A 24,435-nucleotide genomic window follows, 5' to 3' on the forward strand; every position below is an offset into this window, starting at 1 on the left:
TGCTCAAATATTTGGGCATCTGTACATACAATCTCGTCATGGCCCACTTCAACAGGAGCTGGCGAGAGGCCAGAATGTGTGAATGGAAACGTGAACGAACAGCTCTTCCGAGTGTCCAAGTGTGGGATCAGTAATGTCCGTGGACGTGTACTCGGCCTGGTGGTAGGAAGGAGGATCAGGTTCTGAAATGTGCAGTGCAGTATCACGGCTACTGACACTTGACCGTGTGGAAGACAGAGTGTTTGTGGTGGTGCCAATCTGACTGGAAGCATTATCCGCTATCCAACTAACAACCTGTTGACACTGGTCTTGGTTCAAGAGCGGTGTACTGCTGCGGTCCCCAAGAATTTGGTACAGGACGTGCGAGCGAGTAGATGTGGCCCTTTGTTGTGGCGAAATTAGAGCTTGCACACAACCTCGGTCTCTGCCTGCACCACCATCACGTCCACTTCCTTGTTCGTTGACAACGCCCTTGCGCATTTTGCAATGCTGTGCTGATGTGTATTCACTAGACTTGTGCGTTATATCCAAGTTTTTGCAAAACTCACACAAATGTAGCGGAAAGCTGCCACCAACAGGCACTAAGAACCTAACAGGTCTCTATCCAGGGACAACGTGGAGCCTCCCGATTTTTGGCAGCCCTGCCTAAGGGCTATACTACAATAGACCCACTTCCTTCCAATGGGCACTTCAGGTTTACAGGCCCTCATGCACGTCTCTATCCAGGGACAACGTGGAGCCTCCCGATTTTTGGCTGCCCTGCCAAAGGGCTATACTACAAAAGACCCACTTCCTTCCAATGGGCACTTCAGGTTAACAGGCCCTCATGCACGTCTCTATCCAGGGACAACGTGGAGCCTCCCAATTTTTGGCTGCCCTGCCAAAGGGCTATACTACAAAAGACCCACTTCCTTCCAATGGGCACTTCAGGTTTACAGGCCCTCATGCACGTCTCTATCCAGGGACAATGTGGAGCCTCCCAATTTTTGGCTGCCCTGCCTAAGGGCTATACTACAATAGACCCACTTCCTTCCAATGGGCACTTCAGGTTAACAGGCCCTCATGCACGTCTCTATCCAGGGACAACGTGGAGCCTCCCAATTTTTGGCTGCCCTGCCAAAGGGCTATACTACAAAAGACCCACTTCCTTCCAATGGGCACTTCAGGTTAACAGGCCCTCATGCACGTCTCTATCCAGGGACAACGTGGAGCCTCCCAATTTTTGGCTGCCCTGCCAAAGGGCTATACTACAAAAGACCCACTTCCTTCCAATGGGCACTTCAGGTTAACAGGCCCTCATGCACGTCTCTATCCAGGGACAACGTGGAGCCTCCCAATTTTTGGCTGCCCTGCCTAAGGGCTATACTACAATAGACCCACTTCCTTCCAATGGGCACTTCAGGTTAACAGGCCCTCATGCACGTCTCTATCCAGGGACAACGTGGAGCCTCCCAATTTTTGGCTGCCCTGCCAAAGGGCTATACTACAAAAGACCCACTTCCTTCCAATGGGCACTTCAGGTTTACAGGCCCTCATGCACGTCTCTATCCAGGGACAACGTGGAGCCTCCCAATTTTTGGCTGCCCTGCCAAAGGGCTATACTACAATAGACCCACTTCCTTCCAATGGGCACTTCAGGTTTACAGGCCCTCATGCACGTCTGTATGCAGGGTCATTGGTGAACCTCAATATTTTGGACTGCCCTGGCAAAGGAAAATACTACAAAGACTCAGTTATAGAGTTGAGCGCGGTTCGTGGTTCGTGGTTCTCCAGTTCGCGGCTCGAGTGATTTTGGGGCATGTTCTAGATCGAACTAGAACTCGAGCTTTTTGCAAAAGCTCGGTAGTTCTAGAAACGTTCGAGAACGGTTCTAGCAGCCAAAAAACAGCTAAATCATAGCTTGGTTTCTGCTGTAATAGTGTAAGTCACTCTGTGAATCAAACTATTATCACATTTCAGTGTATAGTGTGCGTGAACAGCGCCTTCAGATCACTGCTGTTTCTATAATGGCGATCGCCATTTTTTTTTTTTTTTTTTCTTGTCTTCCTTCCCTAAGCGCGCGCGTCTTGTGGGGCGGGCCAGCATGTCAGCCAATCCCAGACACACACACAGCTAAGTGGACTTTGAGCCAGAGAAGCAACGGCATGTGTGATAGGATCTGCATGTCACATGTCCCTGCATTATAAAACCGGACATTTTCTTCACGGACGCCATTATCTGCCTTCTGCGTCTTTGGTGTCAGACATCACTGTCGCAGCTCCGTCTTCCTGAGTCCTATAGCCGATACAGCTGTATGCGCTGCATACACAGCGTTAGACAGCTTAGGGAGAGCACTTTATAGCAGTCCTTTTAAGGGCTCCAACCGGCAGGGTCAGAGAGCCATAGGTGACAGGTCCTGCAAACAGCAACAGCGTCTGTGTAGCCCAGGTCAGGGATTTCCTACCTGCATTTCACCATTAGGAGGGAATAGAAAGGCAGTCTTCCATTCCTCTACCCAGAGCACCACAATCCTGCCACTGTACCCTCTTGTCCTCTGCACACTCCAACTGATAACTAAGCCATTATACTAGCAAACACTCAGTGTACCTAGTGGCATCCTATACGTGGCTATTGGACTTTGCTATAGTCCCACTAGTGCAAAGACATTTGCAGAGCGCGTCTGCCTGCATTGCACACTACAACTCATTCTAACCAAGCCATTATACTAGCAAACACTCAGTGTACCTAGTGGCATCCTATACGTGGCTATTGGACTTTGCTATAGTCCCACTAGTGCAAAGACATTTGCAGAGCGCGTCTGCCTGCGTTGCACACTACAACTCATTCTAACCACGCCATTATACTAGCAAACACTCAGTGTACCTAGTGGCATCCTATACGTGGCTATTGGACTTTGCTATAGTCCCACTAGTGCAAAGACATTTGCAGAGCGCGTCTGCCTGCGTTGCACACTACAACTCATTCTAACCAAGCCATTATACTAGCAAACACTCAGTGTACATAGTGGCATCCTATACGTGGCTATTGGACTTTGCTATAGTCCCACTAGTGCAAAGACATTTGCAGAGCGCGTCTGCCTGCGTTGCACACTACAACTCATTCTAACCAAGCCATTATACTAGCAAACACTCAGTGTACCTAGTGGCATCCTATACGTGGCTATTGGACTTTGCTATAGTCCCACTAGTGCAAAGACATTTGCAGAGCGCGTCTGCCTGCGTTGCACACTACAACTCATTCTAACCAAGCCATTATACTAGCAAACACTCAGTGTACCTAGTGGCATCCTATACGTGGCTATTGGACTTTGCTATAGTCCCACTAGTGCAAAGACATTTGCAGAGCGCGTCTGCCTGCGTTGCACACTACAACTCATTCTAACCAAGCCATTATACTAGCAAACACTCAGTGTACCTAGTGGCATCCTATACGTGGCTATTGGACTTTGCTATAGTCCCACTAGTGCAAAGACATTTGCAGAGCGCGTCTGCCTGCGTTGCACACTACAACTCATTCTAACCAAGCCATTATACTAGCAAACACTCAGTGTACCTAGTGGCATCCTATACGTGGCTATTGGACTTTGCTATAGTCCCACTAGTGCAAAGACATTTGCAGAGCGCGTCTGCCTGCGTTGCACACTACAACTCATTCTAACCAAGCCATTATACTAGCAAACACTCAGTGTACCTAGTGGCATCCTATACGTGGCTATTGGACTTTGCTATAGTCCCACTAGTGCAAAGACATTTGCAGAGCGCGTCTGCCTGCGTTGCACACTACAACTCATTCTAACCAAGCCATTATACTAGCAAACACTCAGTGTACCTAGTGGCATCCTATACGTGGCTATTGGACTTTGCTATAGTCCCACTAGTGCAAAGACATTTGCAGAGCGCGTCTGCCTGCGTTGCACACTACAACTCATTCTAACCAAGCCATTATACTAGCAAACACTCAGTGTACCTAGTGGCATCCTATACGTGGCTATTGGACTTTGCTATAGTCCCACTAGTGCAAAGACATTTGCAGAGCGCGTCTGCCTGCGTTGCACACTACAACTCATTCTAACCAAGCCATTATACTAGCAAACACTCAGTGTACCTAGTGGCATCCTATACGTGGCTATTGGACTTTGCTATAGTCCCACTAGTGCAAAGACATTTGCAGAGCGCGTCTGCCTGCGTTGCACACTACAACTCATTCTAACCAAGCCATTATACTAGCAAACACTCAGTGTACCTAGTGGCATCCTATACGTGGCTATTGGACTTTGCTATAGTCCCACTAGTGCAAAGACATTTGCAGAGCGCGTCTGCCTGCGTTGCACACTACAACTCATTCTAACCAAGCCATTATACTAGCAAACACTCAGTGTACCTAGTGGCATCCTATACGTGGCTATTGGACTTTGCTATAGTCCCACTAGTGCAAAGACATTTGCAGAGTGCGTCTGCCTGCGTTGCACACTACAACTCATTCTAACCAAGCCATTATACTAGCAAACACTCAGTGTACCTAGTGGCATCCTATACGTGGCTATTGGACTTTGCTATAGTCCCACTAGTGCAAAGACATTTGCAGAGCGCGTCTGCCTGCGTTGCACACTACAACTCATTCTAACCAAGCCATTATACTAGCAAACACTCAGTGTACCTAGTGGCATCCTATACGTGGCTATTGGACTTTGCTATAGTCCCACTAGTGCAAAGACATTTGCAGAGCGCGTCTGCCTGCGTTGCACACTACAACTCATTCTAACCAAGCCATTATACTAGCAAACACTCAGTGTACCTAGTGGCATCCTATACGTGGCTATTGGACTTTGCTATAGTCCCACTAGTGCAAAGACATTTGCAGAGCGCGTCTGCCTGCGTTGCACACTACAACTCATTCTAACCAAGCCATTATACTAGCAAACACTCAGTGTACCTAGTGGCATCCTATACGTGGCTATTGGACTTTGCTATAGTCCCACTAGTGCAAAGACATTTGCAGAGCGCGTCTGCCTGCGTTGCACACTACAACTCATTCTAACCAAGCCATTATACTAGCAAACACTCAGTGTACCTAGTGGCATCCTATACGTGGCTATTGGACTTTGCTATAGTCCCACTAGTGCAAAGACATTTGCAGAGCGCGTCTGCCTGCGTTGCACACTACAACTCATTCTAACCAAGCCATTATACTAGCAAACACTCAGTGTACCTAGTGGCATCCTATACGTGGCTATTGGACTTTGCTATAGTCCCACTAGTGCAAAGACATTTGCAGAGCGCGTCTGCCTGCGTTGCACACTACAACTCATTCTAACCAAGCCATTATACTAGCAAACACTCAGTGTACCTAGTGGCATCCTATACGTGGCTATTGGACTTTGCTATAGTCCCACTAGTGCAAAGACATTTGCAGAGCGCGTCTGCCTGCGTTGCACACTACAACTCATTCTAACCAAGCCATTATACTAGCAAACACTCAGTGTACCTAGTGGCATCCTATACGTGGCTATTGGACTTTGCTATAGTCCCACTAGTGCAAAGACATTTGCAGCACGTCTGCCTGCGTTGCACACTCCAACTAATTATAACTAAGTTGCATTGTCAGGGATATTTATTCTTTATTATTCTGCTGTTAATAAAGCTAGACCACCACTGCAATCTTCACCACCTCTCAATTTTTACTACCACATTTTCAGTCCACAATCTTGTCGCAATCAACATGAGTGGCAAAATGACAGATGCTGGTGGAAAGGGGAAGAGGCGTGGTGGAAAAGGCAAAAAAGGTTTTGTCCGTGGGGAAGGTGGCAAAGCTCCATTATCATCTGCTGAAGATAGACCATCTACCAGCAAAAGTAAGATGTCTACTACTTACCGTGGACAATCCGATGTGCTCCCTTTTTTACGGACACGAACAACAGGAAGAAAGGTAGATGATGGGCAAAAAAGGAAAATGCTTGAATGGATCTCAAGTGGTCCAACAAGTGCCCTCTCAGCCACTTCAAGTACCGCATCCAAAAAACACCAGTCCTCTGAGTTGTCATCCCAATCACACTTGATTTCTCCCAGCTCTGAAGTCTCCATCAGCCCTGCACAGTATGGTGGAACTGAGATGGCTGAGTCTGCAGAGCTGTTCAGTCACACTATAGCCTGGGAATCAGAGGTCTGCTCCCAAGCTACAGTGAGTACAGAACAGGAAATGGTCTGCAGTGATGCCCAGAACCTTTGTGACTCAGATTCAGGCCGTGAGGACCAAGTTTCTGAGCATAATGTTGACCCTTTGTCACAAACTGTAACACCTGTGGTTATAGACAATGAGGAACATACTGATGAAGATGAGACGCAGATACCCGATTGGGATGACAACTTAAATATTCCGTCAGGGCAAGAAGAGGCTCGGTCTGAGGGGGAGGGGAGTGCAAACACAACAATTGATGATGACGTTCTAGATCCCACCTACTGTCAACCCCCAGTCAGGCACTCGAGGAGGTCAACAGAGGCGGTGGAGGAGGATGCAACCGACGACGAAGTTACCTTGCGCCTTCCTGGACAGAGTCGGAGCACTGGTAGCACGTCTACAACTGCATCCTCAGCCACCACTCTGCCTATGAGCATTATTCGGGGTGGATCAACAGGTCGCATGGCCTCTAAGCCTTGCCTAGCCTGGTCCTTTTTTCACATCGAAAAAGATCGCCCAACTCATGTGATATGTAACATTTGTCATGATTCTCTTAGTAGAGGTCAAAAGCTCAGCAGTTTGACAACTTCTTCCATGAATCGTCACATGAATAAATATCATAAGTCCCGGTGGGAAGCTCACCGTGCTGCAATGCGGCCTAGCGGAGCGAACCATCCACCGCCCGCCCCTTCCACTGCATCCGCGCGCTCTTCATCTTCTAGGACTGTGGGGACAGCTGCCACACCTGTTTTTCCACGCAAAACTTCCACCACTGTAACCGCAACAGGCAGTTTGCTTGTAAGGTCGTCAGTTGGTTTGGAAGGGGAAACAAGTGAGTGTGTACAGCTCTCTCAGACATCGATAGCACCAACGTTGGATGAAGGCAACATCATGTCTCCGCCTGCACTTTCCTCACAAACCTGCATTTTTCCAGGGACACCCTACTCAACACCGTCTACACACAGCAGCCAGATCTCTGTCCCTCAGATGTGGTCAAATAAAAGGCCACTTCCTCCGACCCATGACAAAGCTAAGAGGTTGACTCTATCCCTCTGTAAGCTGTTGGCTACCGAAATGCTGCCTTTCCGCCTAGTGGACACACAGGATTTTAGAGACCTTATGTCTGTCGCTGTGCCCCAGTACCAGATGCCTAGTCGCCACTACTTCTCTAAGAAAGGTGTGCCCGCGCTACACCAGCATGTCGCACACAACATCACCGCTTCCTTGAGAAACTCTGTGTGTGAACGGGTGCATTTCACCACCGATACTTGGACCAGTAAGCATGGACAGGGACGTTACATGTCGCTGACTGGGCACTGGGTAACTATGGTGATAGATGGTGAAGGGTCTGCTGCACAAGTCTTGCCGTCCCCACGACTTGTGTGTCAATCCTCTGTCTGTCCAAGTTCCGCCACTGCTTCTGCATCCTCCACCTCATCTGGGTCCTCCACCTCCGCCCCAAGCCTGCCTGGTCAGGCCACCAGCGTTCTCACTGCGCAGAAGGAATCACGCACCCCTCATTACTATGCTGGCAGCAGAGCGCAACGGCATCAGGCGGTCTTTAGCTTGACATGTCTTGGTAATAAGAGTCACACAGCTGAGGAGTTGTGGTCAGCTTTGCGGTCCGAGTTTAATAAATGGTTGTCTCCACTCAAACTGCAGCCTGGTAAGGCCGTGTGCGACAATGCTGCAAACCTGGGTGCGGCACTTCGCCTGGGCAAGGTGACACACGTACCTTGTATGGCTCACGTGTTGAACCTTGTCGTGCAGCAATTTTTAACACACTATCCCGGCCTAGATGGCCTTCTGAACAGGGCACGAAAACTGTCAGCTCACTTCCGCCGTTCAAGCGCCGCAGCAGAGCGACTTGCATCGCTCCAGAAGTCTTTCGGCCTGCCGGTTCATCGCCTGAAATGCGATGTGGCGACACGCTGGAATTCAACTCTCCACATGTTACAGCGACTGTGGCAGCACCGCAGAGCCCTGGTGCAATACGTCATGACGTATAGCCTGGGCCAACGAGATGCAGAGGTGGGGCAGATCACCCTGATGGAGTGGTCTCAGATCAAGGACCTATGCACCCTTCTGCACAGTTTCGACATGGCGACGAATATGTTTAGCTCTGACAATGCCATTATCAGCATGACGATTCCAGTCATTTACATGCTGGAGCACACGCTAAACACTATTCGGAGTCAGGGGGTGGGACAACATGAAGGGGAGGAACTACAGGAGGATTCATATGCGCAAGGGACAACAACATCACGAAGGTCCAGACGTTCATCATCACCAACGCAGCAGGCATGGGACCATGGGGGACAGGGATCGACAAGGGCGCATAGTAGCAGGCGAAATGTTGAGCAAGGTGCAGGAGAACATGAAGAAATGGAGGACGAACTGTCCATGGACATGGAAGACTCAGCGGATGAGGGAGACCTTGGTCAAATTTCAGTTGAAAGAGGTTGGGGTCAGATGTCAGAGGAAGAAAGAACGGGTAGCACCTCTATGCCACAAACACAGCATGGACTTGGTCCGCATGGCTGCGCAAGACACATGAGTGCCTTTTTGTTGCACTACCTCCAACATGACAGTCGTATTGTCAAAATTAGAAGTGATGATGACTACTGGATTGCCACACTATTAGATCCCCGGTACAAGTCCAAATTTTGTGACATAATTCCAGCCATAGAAAGGGACGCACGTATGCAGGAGTATCAGCAGAAGCTGTTACTAGATCTTAGCTCGGCTTTTCCACCAAACAACCGTGCAGGTGCAGGGAGTGAATCTCCCAGTTGTAACTTGACAAACATGGGACGGTCTCGTCATCTTCAACAGTCTACCCGTACCAGTAGGACCTTTTCTGGTGCCGGTAACAGCAATTTTATGGAATCTTTTCATAATTTTTTTAGACCCTCTTTTGCAAGGCCACCAGAGACAACAAGTCTGACACATAGTCAACGGCTGGAGAGGATGATACAGGAGTATCTCCAAATGAACATCGATGCCATGACTGTGCAACTGGAGCCTTGCTCCTTTTGGGCTTCAAACCTACAAAAATGGCCAGAGCTCGCAACTTACGCCTTGGAGATTTTGTCGTGTCCAGCTGCCAGCGTTGTCTCTGAACGTGTATTCAGTGCTGCTGGGTGTGTGCTGACAGATAAGCGCACGCGTCTGTCCAGTGACAATGTGGACAGACTGACGTTCATCAAAATGAACAAGTCATGGATCCAGAAGGAATTTACTACCCCTGTGTCATCCTGGGGAGAGTAAATGCTTGTGGATTTGGAATGTGCTTGATGCAAATCAAAACATCCTGTTTGCAACTAGGGCCCAAGTGCTGCCACTGATGGGGTGGGTGTCTGTGTGGCCCAATTTTTGGAAAAAAGGGAGACTCCGCTTGGAGTAACCCTTGCTTGCTGTGTTTTTAAAAGAAGCCAAGATGAACAGAGCTGGGATCAGGAAAGACTTTGCTACCTACCCCGGTGTCATCCTGGGGACGGCTAAGAATAGCGTATTTTTGAATGTGCTTGATGCAAATCAAAACATCCTGTTTGCAACTAGGGCCCAAGTGCTGCCACTGATGGGGTGGGTGTCTGTGTGGCCCAATTTTTGGAAAAAAGGGAGACTCCGCTTGGAGTAACCCTTGCTTACATTGTTTTTAAAAGAAGCCAAGATGAACAAGTCATGGGTCAGCAAAGACTTTGCTACCTACCCCGGTGTCATCCTGGGGACGGCTAAGAATAGCGTATTTTTGAATGTGCTTGATGCAAATCAAAACATCCTGTTTGCAACTAGGGCCCAAGTGCTGCCACTGATGTGGTGGGTGTCTGTGTGGCCCAATTTTTGGAAAAAAGGGAGACTCCGCTTGGAGTAACCCTTGCTTGCTGTGTTTTTAAAAGAAGCCAAGATGAACAGAGCTGGGATCAGGAAAGACTTTGCTACCTACCCCGGTGTCATCCTGGGGACGGATAAGAATGGCGTATTTTTGAATGTGCTTGATGCAAATCTAGCTGTGAAGTGTACAACTGGGGCACAACTGCTGCCACTGAATGGGTGGGTGTGTGTGGGGCCCAATTTTTGGAAAAAAGGGGAGACTCCGCTTGGAGTAACCCTTGCTTACATTGTTTTTAAAAGAAGCCAAGATGAACAAGTCATGGGTCAGCAAAGACTTTGCTACCTACCCCAGTGTCATCCTGGGGACGGCTAAGAATAGCGTATTTTTGAATGTGCTTGATGCAAATCAAAACATCCTGTTTGCAACTAGGGCCCAAGTGCTGCCACTGATGGGGTGGGTGTCTGTGTGGCCCAATTTTTGGAAAAAAGGGAGACTCCGCTTGGAGTAACCCTTGCTTGCTGTGTTTTTAAAAGAAGCCAAGATGAACAGAGCTGGGATCAGGAAAGACTTTGCTACCTACCCCGGTGTCATCCTGGGGACGGCTAAGAATAGCGTATTTTTGAATGTGCTTGATGCAAATCAAAACATCCTGTTTGCAACTAGGGCCCAAGTGCTGCCACTGATGGGGTGGGTGTCTGTGTGGCCCAATTTTTGGAAAAAAGGGAGACTCCGCTTGGAGTAACCCTTGCTTGCTGTGTTTTTAAAAGAAGCCAAGATGAACAGAGCTGGGATCAGGAAAGACTTTGCTACCTACCCCGGTGTCATCCTGTGGACGGCTAAGAATAGCGTATTTTTGAATGTGCTTGATGCAAATCAAAACATCCTGTTTGCAACTAGGGCCCAAGTGCTGCCACTGATGGGGTGGGTGTCTGTGTGGCCCAATTTTTGGAAAAAAGGGAGACTCCGCTTGGAGTAACCCTTGCTTGCTGTGTTTTTAAAAGAAGCCAAGATGAACAGAGCTGGGATCAGGAAAGACTTTGCTACCTACCCCGGTGTCATCCTGGGGACGGCTAAGAATAGCGTATTTTTGAATGTGCTTGATGCAAATCAAAACATCCTGTTTGCAACTAGGGCCCAAGTGCTGCCACTGATGGGGTGGGTGTCTGTGTGGCCCAATTTTTGGAAAAAAGGGAGACTCCGCTTGGAGTAACCCTTGCTTGCTGTGTTTTTAAAAGAAGCCAAGATGAACAGAGCTGGGATCAGGAAAGACTTTGCTACCTACCCCGGTGTCATCCTGGGGACGGCTAAGAATAGCGTATTTTTGAATGTGCTTGATGCAAATCAAAACATCCTGTTTGCAACTAGGGCCCAAGTGCTGCCACTGATGGGGTGGGTGTCTGTGTGGCCCAATTTTTGGAAAAAAGGGAGACTCCGCTTGGAGTAACCCTTGCTTGCTGTGTTTTTAAAAGAAGCCAAGATGAACAGAGCTGGGATCAGGAAAGACTTTGCTACCTACCCCGGTGTCATCCTGGGGACGGCTAAGAATAGCGTATTTTTGAATGTGCTTGATGCAAATCAAAACATCCTGTTTGCAACTAGGGCCCAAGTGCTGCCACTGATGGGGTGGGTGTCTGTGTGGCCCAATTTTTGGAAAAAAGGGAGACTCCGCTTGGAGTAACCCTTGCTTACATTGTTTTTAAAAGAAGCCAAGATGAACAAGTCATGGGTCAGCAAAGACTTTGCTACCTACCCCGGTGTCATCCTGGGGACGGCTAAGAATAGCGTATTTTTGAATGTGCTTGATGCAAATCAAAACATCCTGTTTGCAACTAGGGCCCAAGTGCTGCCACTGATGTGGTGGGTGTCTGTGTGGCCCAATTTTTGGAAAAAAGGGAGACTCCGCTTGGAGTAACCCTTGCTTGCTGTGTTTTTAAAAGAAGCCAAGATGAACAGAGCTGGGATCAGGAAAGACTTTGCTACCTACCCCGGTGTCATCCTGGGGACGGATAAGAATGGCGTATTTTTGAATGTGCTTGATGCAAATCTAGCTGTGAAGTGTACAACTGGGGCACAACTGCTGCCACTGAATGGGTGGGTGTGTGTGGGGCCCAATTTTTGGAAAAAAGGGGAGACTCCGCTTGGAGTAACCCTTGCTTACATTGTTTTTAAAAGAAGCCAAGATGAACAAGTCATGGGTCAGCAAAGACTTTGCTACCTACCCCAGTGTCATCCTGGGGACGGCTAAGAATAGCGTATTTTTGAATGTGCTTGATGCAAATCAAAACATCCTGTTTGCAACTAGGGCCCAAGTGCTGCCACTGATGGGGTGGGTGTCTGTGTGGCCCAATTTTTGGAAAAAAGGGAGACTCCGCTTGGAGTAACCCTTGCTTGCTGTGTTTTTAAAAGAAGCCAAGATGAACAGAGCTGGGATCAGGAAAGACTTTGCTACCTACCCCGGTGTCATCCTGGGGACGGCTAAGAATAGCGTATTTTTGAATGTGCTTGATGCAAATCAAAACATCCTGTTTGCAACTAGGGCCCAAGTGCTGCCACTGATGGGGTGGGTGTCTGTGTGGCCCAATTTTTGGAAAAAAGGGAGACTCCGCTTGGAGTAACCCTTGCTTGCTGTGTTTTTAAAAGAAGCCAAGATGAACAGAGCTGGGATCAGGAAAGACTTTGCTACCTACCCCGGTGTCATCCTGGGGACGGCTAAGAATAGCGTATTTTTGAATGTGCTTGATGCAAATCAAAACATCCTGTTTGCAACTAGGGCCCAAGTGCTGCCACTGATGGGGTGGGTGTCTGTGTGGCCCAATTTTTGGAAAAAAGGGAGACTCCGCTTGGAGTAACCCTTGCTTGCTGTGTTTTTAAAAGAAGCCAAGATGAACAGAGCTGGGATCAGGAAAGACTTTGCTACCTACCCCGGTGTCATCCTGTGGACGGCTAAGAATAGCGTATTTTTGAATGTGCTTGATGCAAATCAAAACATCCTGTTTGCAACTAGGGCCCAAGTGCTGCCACTGATGGGGTGGGTGTCTGTGTGGCCCAATTTTTGGAAAAAAGGGAGACTCCGCTTGGAGTAACCCTTGCTTGCTGTGTTTTTAAAAGAAGCCAAGATGAACAGAGCTGGGATCAGGAAAGACTTTGCTACCTACCCCGGTGTCATCCTGGGGACGGCTAAGAATAGCGTATTTTTGAATGTGCTTGATGCAAATCAAAACATCCTGTTTGCAACTAGGGCCCAAGTGCTGCCACTGATGGGGTGGGTGTCTGTGTGGCCCAATTTTTGGAAAAAAGGGAGACTCCGCTTGGAGTAACCCTTGCTTGCTGTGTTTTTAAAAGAAGCCAAGATGAACAGAGCTGGGATCAGGAAAGACTTTGCTACCTACCCCGGTGTCATCCTGGGGACGGCTAAGAATAGCGTATTTTTGAATGTGCTTGATGCAAATCAAAACATCCTGTTTGCAACTAGGGCCCAAGTGCTGCCACTGATGGGGTGGGTGTCTGTGTGGCCCAATTTTTGGAAAAAAGGGAGACTCCGCTTGGAGTAACCCTTGCTTGCTGTGTTTTTAAAAGAAGCCAAGATGAACAGAGCTGGGATCAGGAAAGACTTTGCTACCTACCCCGGTGTCATCCTGGGGACGGCTAAGAATAGCGTATTTTTGAATGTGCTTGATGCAAATCAAAACATCCTGTTTGCAACTAGGGCCCAAGTGCTGCCACTGATGGGGTGGGTGTCTGTTTGGCCCAATTTTTGGAAAAAAGGGAGACTCCGCTTGGAGTAACCCTTGCTTACATTGTTTTTAAAAGAAGCCAAGATGAACAAGTCATGGGTCAGCAAAGACTTTGCTACCTACCCCGGTGTCATCCTGGGGACGGCTAAGAATAGCGTATTTTTGAATGTGCTTGATGCAAATCAAAACATCCTGTTTGCAACTAGGGCCCAAGTGCTGCCACTGATGTGGTGGGTGTCTGTGTGGCCCAATTTTTGGAAAAAAGGGAGACTCCGCTTGGAGTAACCCTTGCTTGCTGTGTTTTTAAAAGAAGCCAAGATGAACAGAGCTGGGATCAGGAAAGACTTTGCTACCTACCCCGGTGTCATCCTGGGGACGGATAAGAATGGCGTATTTTTGAATGTGCTTGATGCAAATCTAGCTGTGAAGTGTACAACTGGGGCACAACTGCTGCCACTGAATGGGTGGGTGTGTGTGGGGCCCAATTTTTGGAAAAAAGGGGAGACTCCGCTTGGAGTAACCCTTGCTTACATTGTTTTTAAAAGAAGCCAAGATGAACAAGTCATGGGTCAGCAAAGACTTTGCTACCTACCCCAGTGTCATCCTGGGGACGGCTAAGAATAGCGTATTTTTGAATGTGCTTGATGCAAATCAAAACATCCTGTTTGCAACTAGGGCCCAAGTGCTGCCACTGATGGGGTGGGTGTCTGTGTGGCCCAATTTTTGGAAAAAAGGGAGACTCCGCTTGGAGTAACCCTTGCTTGCTGTGTTTTTAAAAGAAGCAAAGATGAACAGAGCTGGGATCAGGAAAGACTTTGCTACCTACCCCGGTGTCATCCTGGGGACGGCTAAGAATAGCGTATTTTTGAATGTGCTTGATGCAAATCAAAACATCCTGTTTGCAACTAGGGCCCAAGTGCTGCCACTGATGGGGTGGGTGTCTGTGTGGCCCAATTTTTGGAAAAAAGGGAGACTCCGCTTGGAGTAACCCTTGCTTGCTGTGTTTTTAAAAGAAGCCAAGATGAACAGAGCTGGGATCAGGAAAGACTTTGCTACCTACCCCGGTGTCATCCTGGGGACGGCTAAGAATAGCGTATTTTTGAATGTGCTTGATGCAAATCAAAACATCCTGTTTGCAACTAGGGCCCAAGTGCTGCCACTGATGGGGTGGGTGTCTGTGTGGCCCAATTTTTGGAAAAAAGGGAGACTCCGCTTGGAGTAACCCTTGCTTGCTGTGTTTTTAAAAGAAGCCAAGATGAACAGAGCTGGGATCAGGAAAGACTTTGCTACCTACCCCGGTGTCATCCTGGGGACGGCTAAGAATAGCGTATTTTTGAATGTGCTTGATGCAAATCAAAACATCCTGTTTGCAACTAGGGCCCAAGTGCTGCCACTGATGGGGTGGGTGTCTGTGTGGCCCAATTTTTGGAAAAAAGGGAGACTCCGCTTGGAGTAACCCTTGCTTACATTGTTTTTAAAAGAAGCCAAGATGAACAAGTCATGGGTCAGCAAAGACTTTGCTACCTACCCCGGTGTCATCCTGGGGACGGCTAAGAATAGCGTATTTTTGAATGTGCTTGATGCAAATCAAAACATCCTGTTTGCAACTAGGGCCCAAGTGCTGCCACTGATGTGGTGGGTGTCTGTGTGGCCCAATTTTTGGAAAAAAGGGAGACTCCGCTTGGAGTAACCCTTGCTTGCTGTGTTTTTAAAAGAAGCCAAGATGAACAGAGCTGGGATCAGGAAAGACTTTGCTACCTACCCCGGTGTCATCCTGGGGACGGATAAGAATGGCGTATTTTTGAATGTGCTTGATGCAAATCAAAACATCCTGTTTGCAACTAGGGCCCAAGTGCTGCCACTGATGTGGTGGGTGTCTGTGTGGCCCAATTTTTGGAAAAAAGGGAGACTCCGCTTGGAGTAACCCTTGCTTGCTGTGTTTTTAAAAGAAGCCAAGATGAACAGAGCTGGGATCAGGAAAGACTTTGCTACCTACCCCGGTGTCATCCTGGGGACGGATAAGAATGGCGTATTTTTGAATGTGCTTGATGCAAATCTAGCTGTGAAGTGTACAACTGGGGCACAACTGCTGCCACTGAATGGGTGGGTGTGTGTGGGGCCCAATTTTTGGAAAAAAGGGGAGACTCCGCTTGGAGTAACCCTTGCTTACATTGTTTTTAAAAGAAGCCAAGATGAACAAGTCATGGGTCAGCAAAGACTTTGCTACCTACCCCAGTGTCATCCTGGGGACGGCTAAGAATAGCGTATTTTTGAATGTGCTTGATGCAAATCAAAACATCCTGTTTGCAACTAGGGCCCAAGTGCTGCCACTGATGGGGTGGGTGTCTGTGTGGCCCAATTTTTGGAAAAAAGGGAGACTCCGCTTGGAGTAACCCTTGCTTGCTGTGTTTTTAAAAGAAGCCAAGATGAACAGAGCTGGGATCAGGAAAGACTTTGCTACCTACCCCGGTGTCATCCTGTGGACGGCTAAGAATAGCGTATTTTTGAATGTGCTTGATGCAAATCAAAACATCCTGTTTGCAACTAGGGCCCAAGTGCTGCCACTGATGGGGTGGGTGTCTGTGTGGCCCAATTTTTGGAAAAAAGGGAGACTCCGCTTGGAGTAACCCTTGCTTGCTGTGTTTTTAAAAGAAGCCAAGATGAACAGAGCTGGGATCAGGAAAGACTTTGCTACCTACCCCGGTGTCATCCTGGGGACGGTTAAGAATAGCGTATTTTTGAATGTGCTTGATGCAAATCTAGCTGTGAAGTGTACAACTGGGGCACAACTGCTGCCACTGAAGGGGTGGGTGTGTGTGGGGCCCAATTTTTGGAAAAAAGGGAGACTCCGCTTGGAGTAACCCTTGCTTGCTGTGTTTTTAAAAGAAGCCAAGATGAACAGAGCTGGGATCAGGAAAGACTTTGCTACCTACCCCGGTGTCATCCTGGGGACGGATAAGAATGGCGTATTTTTGAATGTGCTTGATGCAAATCTAGCTGTGAAGTGTACAACTGGGGCACAACTGCTGCCACTGAAGGGGTGGGTGTGTGGGGCCCAATTTTTGGAAAAAAGGGAGACTCCGCTTGGAGTCACCTTGCGGTGTTTTACATGACTTTAGAAGGGCGTGCCATGCCTATATCTGTGTGTCCTCCTCTTTTTCCTTGTCCAGCTGTTTTGTTTTCGCATGAGTACATGTCCTTGTCACTTTCCCATGTGTTTGTGTTGTGTTGTGAGTTGTTTGTCACCTTTTGGACACCTTTGAGGGTGTTTTCTAGGTGTTTTACTGTGTTTGTGATTGCCTGCCATTGTTTCCTATGGGCTCGAGTTCGGTTCGTCGAACGTTCGACGAGCCGAACTCGAGCCAGACCCCCCGTTCGGCGAACCGCCTCGAGCCGAACCGGGACCGGTTCGCTCATCTCTACTCAGTTACTCAAAATGGGCACATTAGACTCAGAGGCCTTTATGTACGTCTCTTCTCAGGGACATCGGAGTGCCACACAATGTTTTACGTAAAATCTTTCATGTATTGATCTCAAAAAGTAACATACATTAGCTCTATCTCACTATTGGGTATGTGCCCTTAACATTTCCGCCATGAAAATTCATTTTGGTGTCATTTTGGAAGGTTTTCTGGTGAGTCCGTAAAAATGGCGTAAAACGCGGACAAAATTGTTCACAGCTGTGACTTTTGAGTGATAAATGCTTCAAGGGGTCTTCCCCATGCTGTTGCCATGTCATTTGAGCACTCTTCGGAGACTTTTGTGCCATTTTTAGGGTTTCTACATGCTGCCGGTGGTCATTTCACAAAAATACTCGGGTCTCCCATAGGATAACATTGGGCTCGTTGCTCGGGCCGAGTACACGAGTATCTTGGGAGGCTCGGCCCGAGCTTCGAGCACCCGAGCTTTTTAGTACTCGCTCATCACTAAAAGTCACGTATCATGAAAGTGGGGGAAGGGGAGAAAAATGTGGTGTTTTTTTAATGCATTAGAGAACAGTGGCTGAAGGTGGACATATATACTAGAATAAGGTCCAGGGTATGGAACACATAAAGAACAGGAAGGGGTCCAGGAAAGGAGATATATATTCTAGGATGTTAAACATATATTCCAGGATGGGCCCACAATGAGGGATATATATACCAGGATGGGCCCAGGATGTGGAACATATGAGGTGCCCCTGACCCTTCAGGCACCACAGAGGTACTGTACCTCATCCAGAGGTGTTGTATTCCATCCTGGGTATGGAGGAGGTCATCACTGGTTCACACAAAGCATAATACCCTCACTCAGCAACACCTCATCAGACATGGTAAGGGCATGATTATAACCGAAGTCAGGCTGGGAGTGGAGTCCTTAGAGTGGGGACATTCAGACAGTGTAGAGTGTTGAGAGAGAAGGAAAGAGAGAGGATTAGTGAAGGAGCGAAGACCCGTGGCCCAGAGCTGGTACTGCTCGGCCCAGGCACAGAAAGAAAGGGTCCTAGAGACCACGGGAGCATCCTAACCTTCCGTGGCCTTGTTCCACATATAATCTACAGGTGGAAGCACTTGGCCACAACTCAGGGACTGGTCCCTAGGCTAGAGGAGAAGAACCTACGTACTCCACTAGTAAAACCAGCGGCTGAGGTGACTGCAAGCACTGAGGCTACATCCGCACACAAATTCGCTGTAAGGTGACCCAAAAGGACCAAGGGATAGAGCTTCACACCACCCAACAGGGTCCACGGGCACTGGCACAGGGTTCAGTTTGTGAGGTTCAAGGCAGGAGGGCGAAGCAAGAGTAGGAAGACGATCAGGGAAGGTACACTTAAGAAAGGTACATCAGATTCGACCTCCAAACTACCCAAGATCAACTGGAGCCCATTACAGTGAAATACTAGCACTACAAAGGCGGTCACTGGCATGTCATGATAGCCTTGGAACCTGCTACAGTGAGTAAAAACCCTGAGACTGCATCCCTGTGTCACTCCGTTATTCGCCTGCGCATCCAGCCCAGCAACCCCCACCATCGCCTATTACTACTACCCCCATCAGCCCTGGGGACCCAGCTCTACCTGTGGAAAGCTGCACCATCTAAGCTGCATCATCATCTGCCCCAGAAATCCCCATCCCACAGCGGCGGCAGCCCAACGTGCCACATACCACAGGTGGCATCATGAATAAACTGTCATCATCCCCTTCCTAGTCCCTAAACAACACCGCCGGGGTCACAGAACCGGGCCTCGCCACCGCGGTGCCCCAGGAGCAGAACCACTTCCCGGTAACGAGTCACCCCCAGCGCGGGCGTGTCACATACACTGAATAAAATTATAAACCTAACACTTTTGTTTTTGCTGACATTTTTAATGAGCTGAACTAAAAAATCTAAGATTTTTTCTATGTACACAAAAGGCCTTTTTCTGTTATATATTGTTCACAAATGTGTCTAAATCTGTGTTAGTGAGCACTTCTCCTTTGCAAAGATAATCCACCCATCTCACAGGCATATCAAGATGCTGACTATACAGCATGATTATTGCACAGGTGTGTCTTAAGATGGCCACAATAAAAGGCCACTCTAAAATGTGTAGTTTAACAGTATTAAATAAGGGATCAGAAAACCAGTCACTATCTGGTGTGACCACTATTTCCCTTACGAAGTGCAACATATCTCCTTTGCATAGCGTTGTTCAGGTTGTTGATTGTGGCTTGTGAAATGTTAGTCCACTCCCACTCAATGACTGTGCAAAGTTGCTTGATATTGGCAGGAACTTGAACATGCTGTTTTATACCTGGATCAAATGGGTGACATGTCCGGGGAGTATGCTGGCCATGCAAGAACTGGGATGTTTTCAGCTTTCAGGAATTGTTTACAGATCCTTGCAATCTGGGGCCGTGTATTATCATGCTGCAACACAAGGTGATGGTTGTAGATGAATGGCACAATGGGCCTCAGGATCTCATCACGGTACCTCTCTGTGCATTCAAAATGGCCACAATAAAATGCACCTGTGTTCATTGTCTATAAAATACAGCTGACCATACTATAACCCCACTGCCACCATGGACCACTCAATTCACAACGTTGACATCAGCAAACACATTCACTCACCCACACAATGTTTTACACACAGGTGCCATCTGCCCTGTATAATTAAAACCATAATTCATCGGTGAAGAAAACACCTTTATAATGTGCCAGATGCCATAGAATGTGATAATTTGCCCACTCAAGCCGGTTACGACGACAAACTGTATTAAGGTGGAGACCTTGGTAAGGGCGATGGATATGCAGATGAGCTTCCCTGGTTTATGCAGAAATTCTTTTGTTATGCAAATTGATTGTTGCAGCAGCTGTGGCTGGTCTCCAACAATCTTGGAGGTGAAGATGCTGGATGTTGAGATCCTGGGCTGGTGTGGTTGCGGTTGTGAGGCTGGTTGGATGTACTGTGCGCTGCCAAATTCTCTGAAACACAGTTGGCGAAAGCTCATGGAAGAGAAATTAACAATTAATTCATGGGCAACAGCTCTGGTGAACATTGCTGCACTCATGCCTATTGCTCAAAACTTGCAACATCTATGGCATTGTGTGTTACACCTCGTGGCTCTCCTGTGGCAAGGAATGAGACAGTCTCCTTGCCTGCCACGAGTGCTCCTGCTCAGCAACGCCGAAGGTCTGCCAGACTGCGCAGAGTGCAGGAGAAACCTCCTCAGAGAGGCAGCACAAGGGTGACACCTAGTGGTACTCCTGTTGCAAGAAATGAGGCAGTCTCCCATTCCTTTCCTGCCGCAGCTCCTCCTGCTCAGCAGCCTCGAAGGTCTGTGAGGTTGCGCAATGTGCAGAGGTTTGCTGCTCAGGGAAGCAGTGAGACTCCCGTTATCTCTACACATTGTGAGACCGAGGATCCCGCCTCTATTTCCCAGAGGCAGGAGGGTGAGCATGTGCTATGCTTGGTGGATCCTGATTCGCCCACTGACGTCACACGGCTTGATGACAAGGCTGGTGACGTGGTGAATCCTGACTGGCCAGGCTGGGATGTCGTGGATCCTGATTGGGTCAAGTCCGTCATCTCCGCCTCGCGCCCGCCCTTGGCTGGAGCTACACCTCCTTAAAAGCTCCTCCTGCCATCATGGCGGCGCGCGACCGTCCTTCTATGTTTGGATGTCTGGCAGCGTGCTGCCACGCCACTGCTCAGGCATTATCTTCCTCTGTGGGCTTGGCCCTTGCTGCTTAGGCAGCACCTGGTTTGCAGGCCGTGTCCCTGCCTTGCTGCTCCAGCAGTAGCTCCTTCTACAGGCCGTGTTCCTGTCCCAGGTGAGCTCCTCGAGTCTCCACTGGACTCACCTGGTTATTGAAAGCACACGTGCGTGGGCACCTCTGTGCTACCCTCGTGCCATATTCTTGTGACTTCCACTGGCACACGTGCGTGGGCACCTCTGTGCTTCCCCGTGCAACAGGTACACCGAGCCGTGTGATCCCTGCCATACAACCCACACGGGTTAGGGCAGACCGGTGTACATAGATCGTCTGTGACATTCCAGACGATCGCTAGCAGCAACCCGCTCACTCTTCACCCACCATAGCAGCGGTCCCTTACACCGCACAGTGGACCTTGACCGGCGGAAGCTGTCCATTCCCCATCTTGGCACGCTTCCCCGGGTCCCCCTCGTAACAATTGTGCTGTGTGATAAAACTGTACATTTTAGAGGGACCTATTAATGTGGCCAGCCCAAGACACACCTGTGCAATAATCATGTTATCTATTCAGCATCTTGATATGCCACACCTGCGAGGTGGATGGATTATCTTGGCAAAGGAGACGTGCTCACTAACATTAATATTTCAGACAAAAAGTGTATGTGTGTGTGTGTGTGCGTGTGTGTATATATATATATATATATATATATATATATATATATATATATATATATACATATATACCAGTATGAGTCAGATACTTACCAGAAAGGAGCCCAGGATTGGAGGCATATAAGCCAGGATGAGAGCCATATCTACCAGGAAGGGGTACACAAGAGGGTGGGATATATACCAGGATGTAGGACATATTTATCATGAAGGGGCTCAGGATGGGGATGTGACGCCCTGGCCTATCTGGTTGTCACAGGGCATTGTGCAATCTGCCCTTCTGCACAGTATCCACCTCTTCCTTAGTTACGGATCCCTAACCATTGGTATTGCCAAGAACAGCTAATTTAAATCCTAGGAACACCCTGCACCACACCCACCAGACACACCAATGGACGGCCTGAGTGAAATAGGGTCGCCCACGAGTGGGGTTAGTTAAGGGGAGGTCAGGAGTGTCAGGAGACAGTGAGTTGGAGAGTGACTCTCGAGAGGAGAGGTCACAGAGCAGTGAAGTGTTAGAGGAGAGAACAGGAGCTAGGCTCCTTGAGACTATGCTGGACCCCGGTCGCAGGGGATCGTGACAAGGCGCATGGACTGTCGAGGAGGATAGCCGGCGGCCTTGTGCCATCACCGGGCAGGGGCCAGGGCAGGACACAGCTGTCACTGAGCGTGTGGGCGTGTCTCACTGCAACCAATCATATTTGCCGGTGGGCGGGGAAAAGCAGGGAATACGAGATTGTTTAATGAGCGGCCGGCTTTTTCAAAAAAGGAAAAGCCGCTCGAGCAGTGTGAACGCCGTGCAGTGCCGGTGATCGGGGATCGGTGAGTATGAGAGAGGGGGGGACACTTCAGTCACTCCAGGGATTAGCGGTCACCGGTGAATCCTTCACAGGTGACCGCTAATCAGGACGCTACACAGACAGAGCCGCGGAGTCGCTGTAAAGTCCCCTTTACACACTGAGACTTTCTAGCGATCATGCTGCACAGCGGGAAACAAAGAACCAAAGAATGGTCCTGAACGATTTGTAGCGATCACAACTTCACAGCAGGGGCCAGGTCGCTGATGTGTTTCACACACTGCAATGTCGCTGGGGAGGTCGCTGTAACGTCACAAAACCGGTGACGTTACAGCGATGTCATTTGCGATGTTGCAGTGTGTAAAGCCACCTTAACAGGCAACACCAACGGGCATGGGATCCAGGCGTGCTCACTCCAAGTGACAGCGGTGCCCAGAACATTGGTTTACCACAGTTGTCGGTGTCAGTGTTCTTGGACTGAGTGAGTACACAAATGACCCACCGACCGTCCCAACCCCCCCTACCCGTGGAAGGGTTAAACATCTGGTTGCCCCCACCATCGCCACCGGGTAATCTCCATTGCAGCGGGGGTACTCCATCTTACCACGCACCACGGGTGGCGTCACGAACTGTCCATACAATCCCCTGTAAATAACCCCCCATTAATTCCGAGTGGTCACGCAACCCCGACCCCCAGGTCCGGAGACCCCTCGAGCCACCGTGGATCCGGATTCGAGCAGCGGTGGCAGGCTGCTGACGTGGGGGCGGCACAGGGACATATAAACCAGGATGAGGGTTGTATTCACCAGGAAGGCGCTCACACTGGGAGACATATATACTAGGATGGGGGATACATATACCATGATGGGGGACATCATATTTATAAGGAAGGAACCAGGATGGGGGACATTAGTGCAAGATGTGGGATATTACTACAATTACAACATAATGAAGCAGGAGAGGGGGCAACGCTTATGTTTTTACAATGCTACAAGAGCTCATACATCTGACTAACATGCAGGAGGGCAACCACAGTTGTTAGGGTACTGTGGTTGTCCCAGTTATTAGATTATTTTCCCATGCTGCAGCTGTGGGATTTCTAGAGGCTTCTATGTTGGTCAGTTGCCACATTGACTTTAATTAAAGATATTGTGCAGCTGGAAACTGTAGCCTTATTGTACTGTATGTACATGTGAATAAATTCCCATTTATATTTTATCTTTACACCATACTTTAGAAATGTTTTCCTTTTCTAATTTCTGTGCTTGGATCCATTAATATTTAAGGAAAGAAATGTGTAAAACAGACCACAAATATAACGCAAGAAAATAGCTCTATGTGTGTGTATCCCTTGTCAGACTGTATTCCTATATCTTGTTTGGTCTTTACATAATGTCAATGTCTTTGATGGAGCAATCGGTCTCATGTAATGTCACATTAATGTTCTTGGTTGACGTTTTTAGAGCTAAGCTAAAAACAATAGTGTTCATATTAGAAAACATCATTCTCATCACAATCATTCTGATCATGATTATATGAATAATTCAAAGTCTAACTATTTTCTGCTTTCCTTTTAAGGTTAAAAAAGTTGGAGTTTTCAGTTGTGGACCTCCAGGAATGACCAAAAATGTTGAAAAAGCTTGCCAGATACTTAACAAGAGAGACCAGACTCATTTTACGCACCATTTTGAAAACTTCTAGAATGAATTACATGACTAATTCTGTAAATAAATATTCCTATGAAATTTTATCATTTTCTATCATTTCATTAGTATTTTTGATGCTTTAATTAAAATTGTAGCCAGGTTTGATTTGGCTTTATATGTGTGTAAGTATGTTCTTTGCTTTATTAGCTGTAGGTGGTGATAATGGTGACTCTCTATAACTCTGACACCTAACGTCGGCATACTTATAGATTCTACTCATCTCATCATATTTAAGGTTGAAATGTGTATTACAGCGTTGGTTTTTATAGATGAACTACATAGATCATTAGGTAACATTTTGGAAGGGGTAATATAAAGCAATTCAATTAAGGCTTGAAATT

At 48.1% G+C, this 24,435-nt stretch overlaps 1 protein-coding gene across 1 annotated transcript in view; it reads left to right on the top strand.

Moving 5' to 3' along the window:
* The window catches only part of LOC142303863 (dual oxidase 1-like), a 421,125-nt gene extending 396,914 nt beyond the window's left edge, over window positions 1-24,211 (top strand). The window contains exon 33 of the mRNA XM_075345668.1: window positions 23,967-24,211. Coding sequence (XP_075201783.1) covers window positions 23,967-24,089 — 123 coding nt within the window. The 3' untranslated portion in view covers window positions 24,090-24,211. The remainder of the gene's footprint in view (window positions 1-23,966) is intronic.
* Window positions 24,212-24,435: the final 224 nt, after the last annotated feature.

The sequence above is a fragment of the Anomaloglossus baeobatrachus genome, chromosome 4 (assembly GCF_048569485.1).
Source record: "Anomaloglossus baeobatrachus isolate aAnoBae1 chromosome 4, aAnoBae1.hap1, whole genome shotgun sequence".
Lineage (NCBI taxonomy): Eukaryota > Metazoa > Chordata > Amphibia > Anura > Aromobatidae > Anomaloglossus > Anomaloglossus baeobatrachus.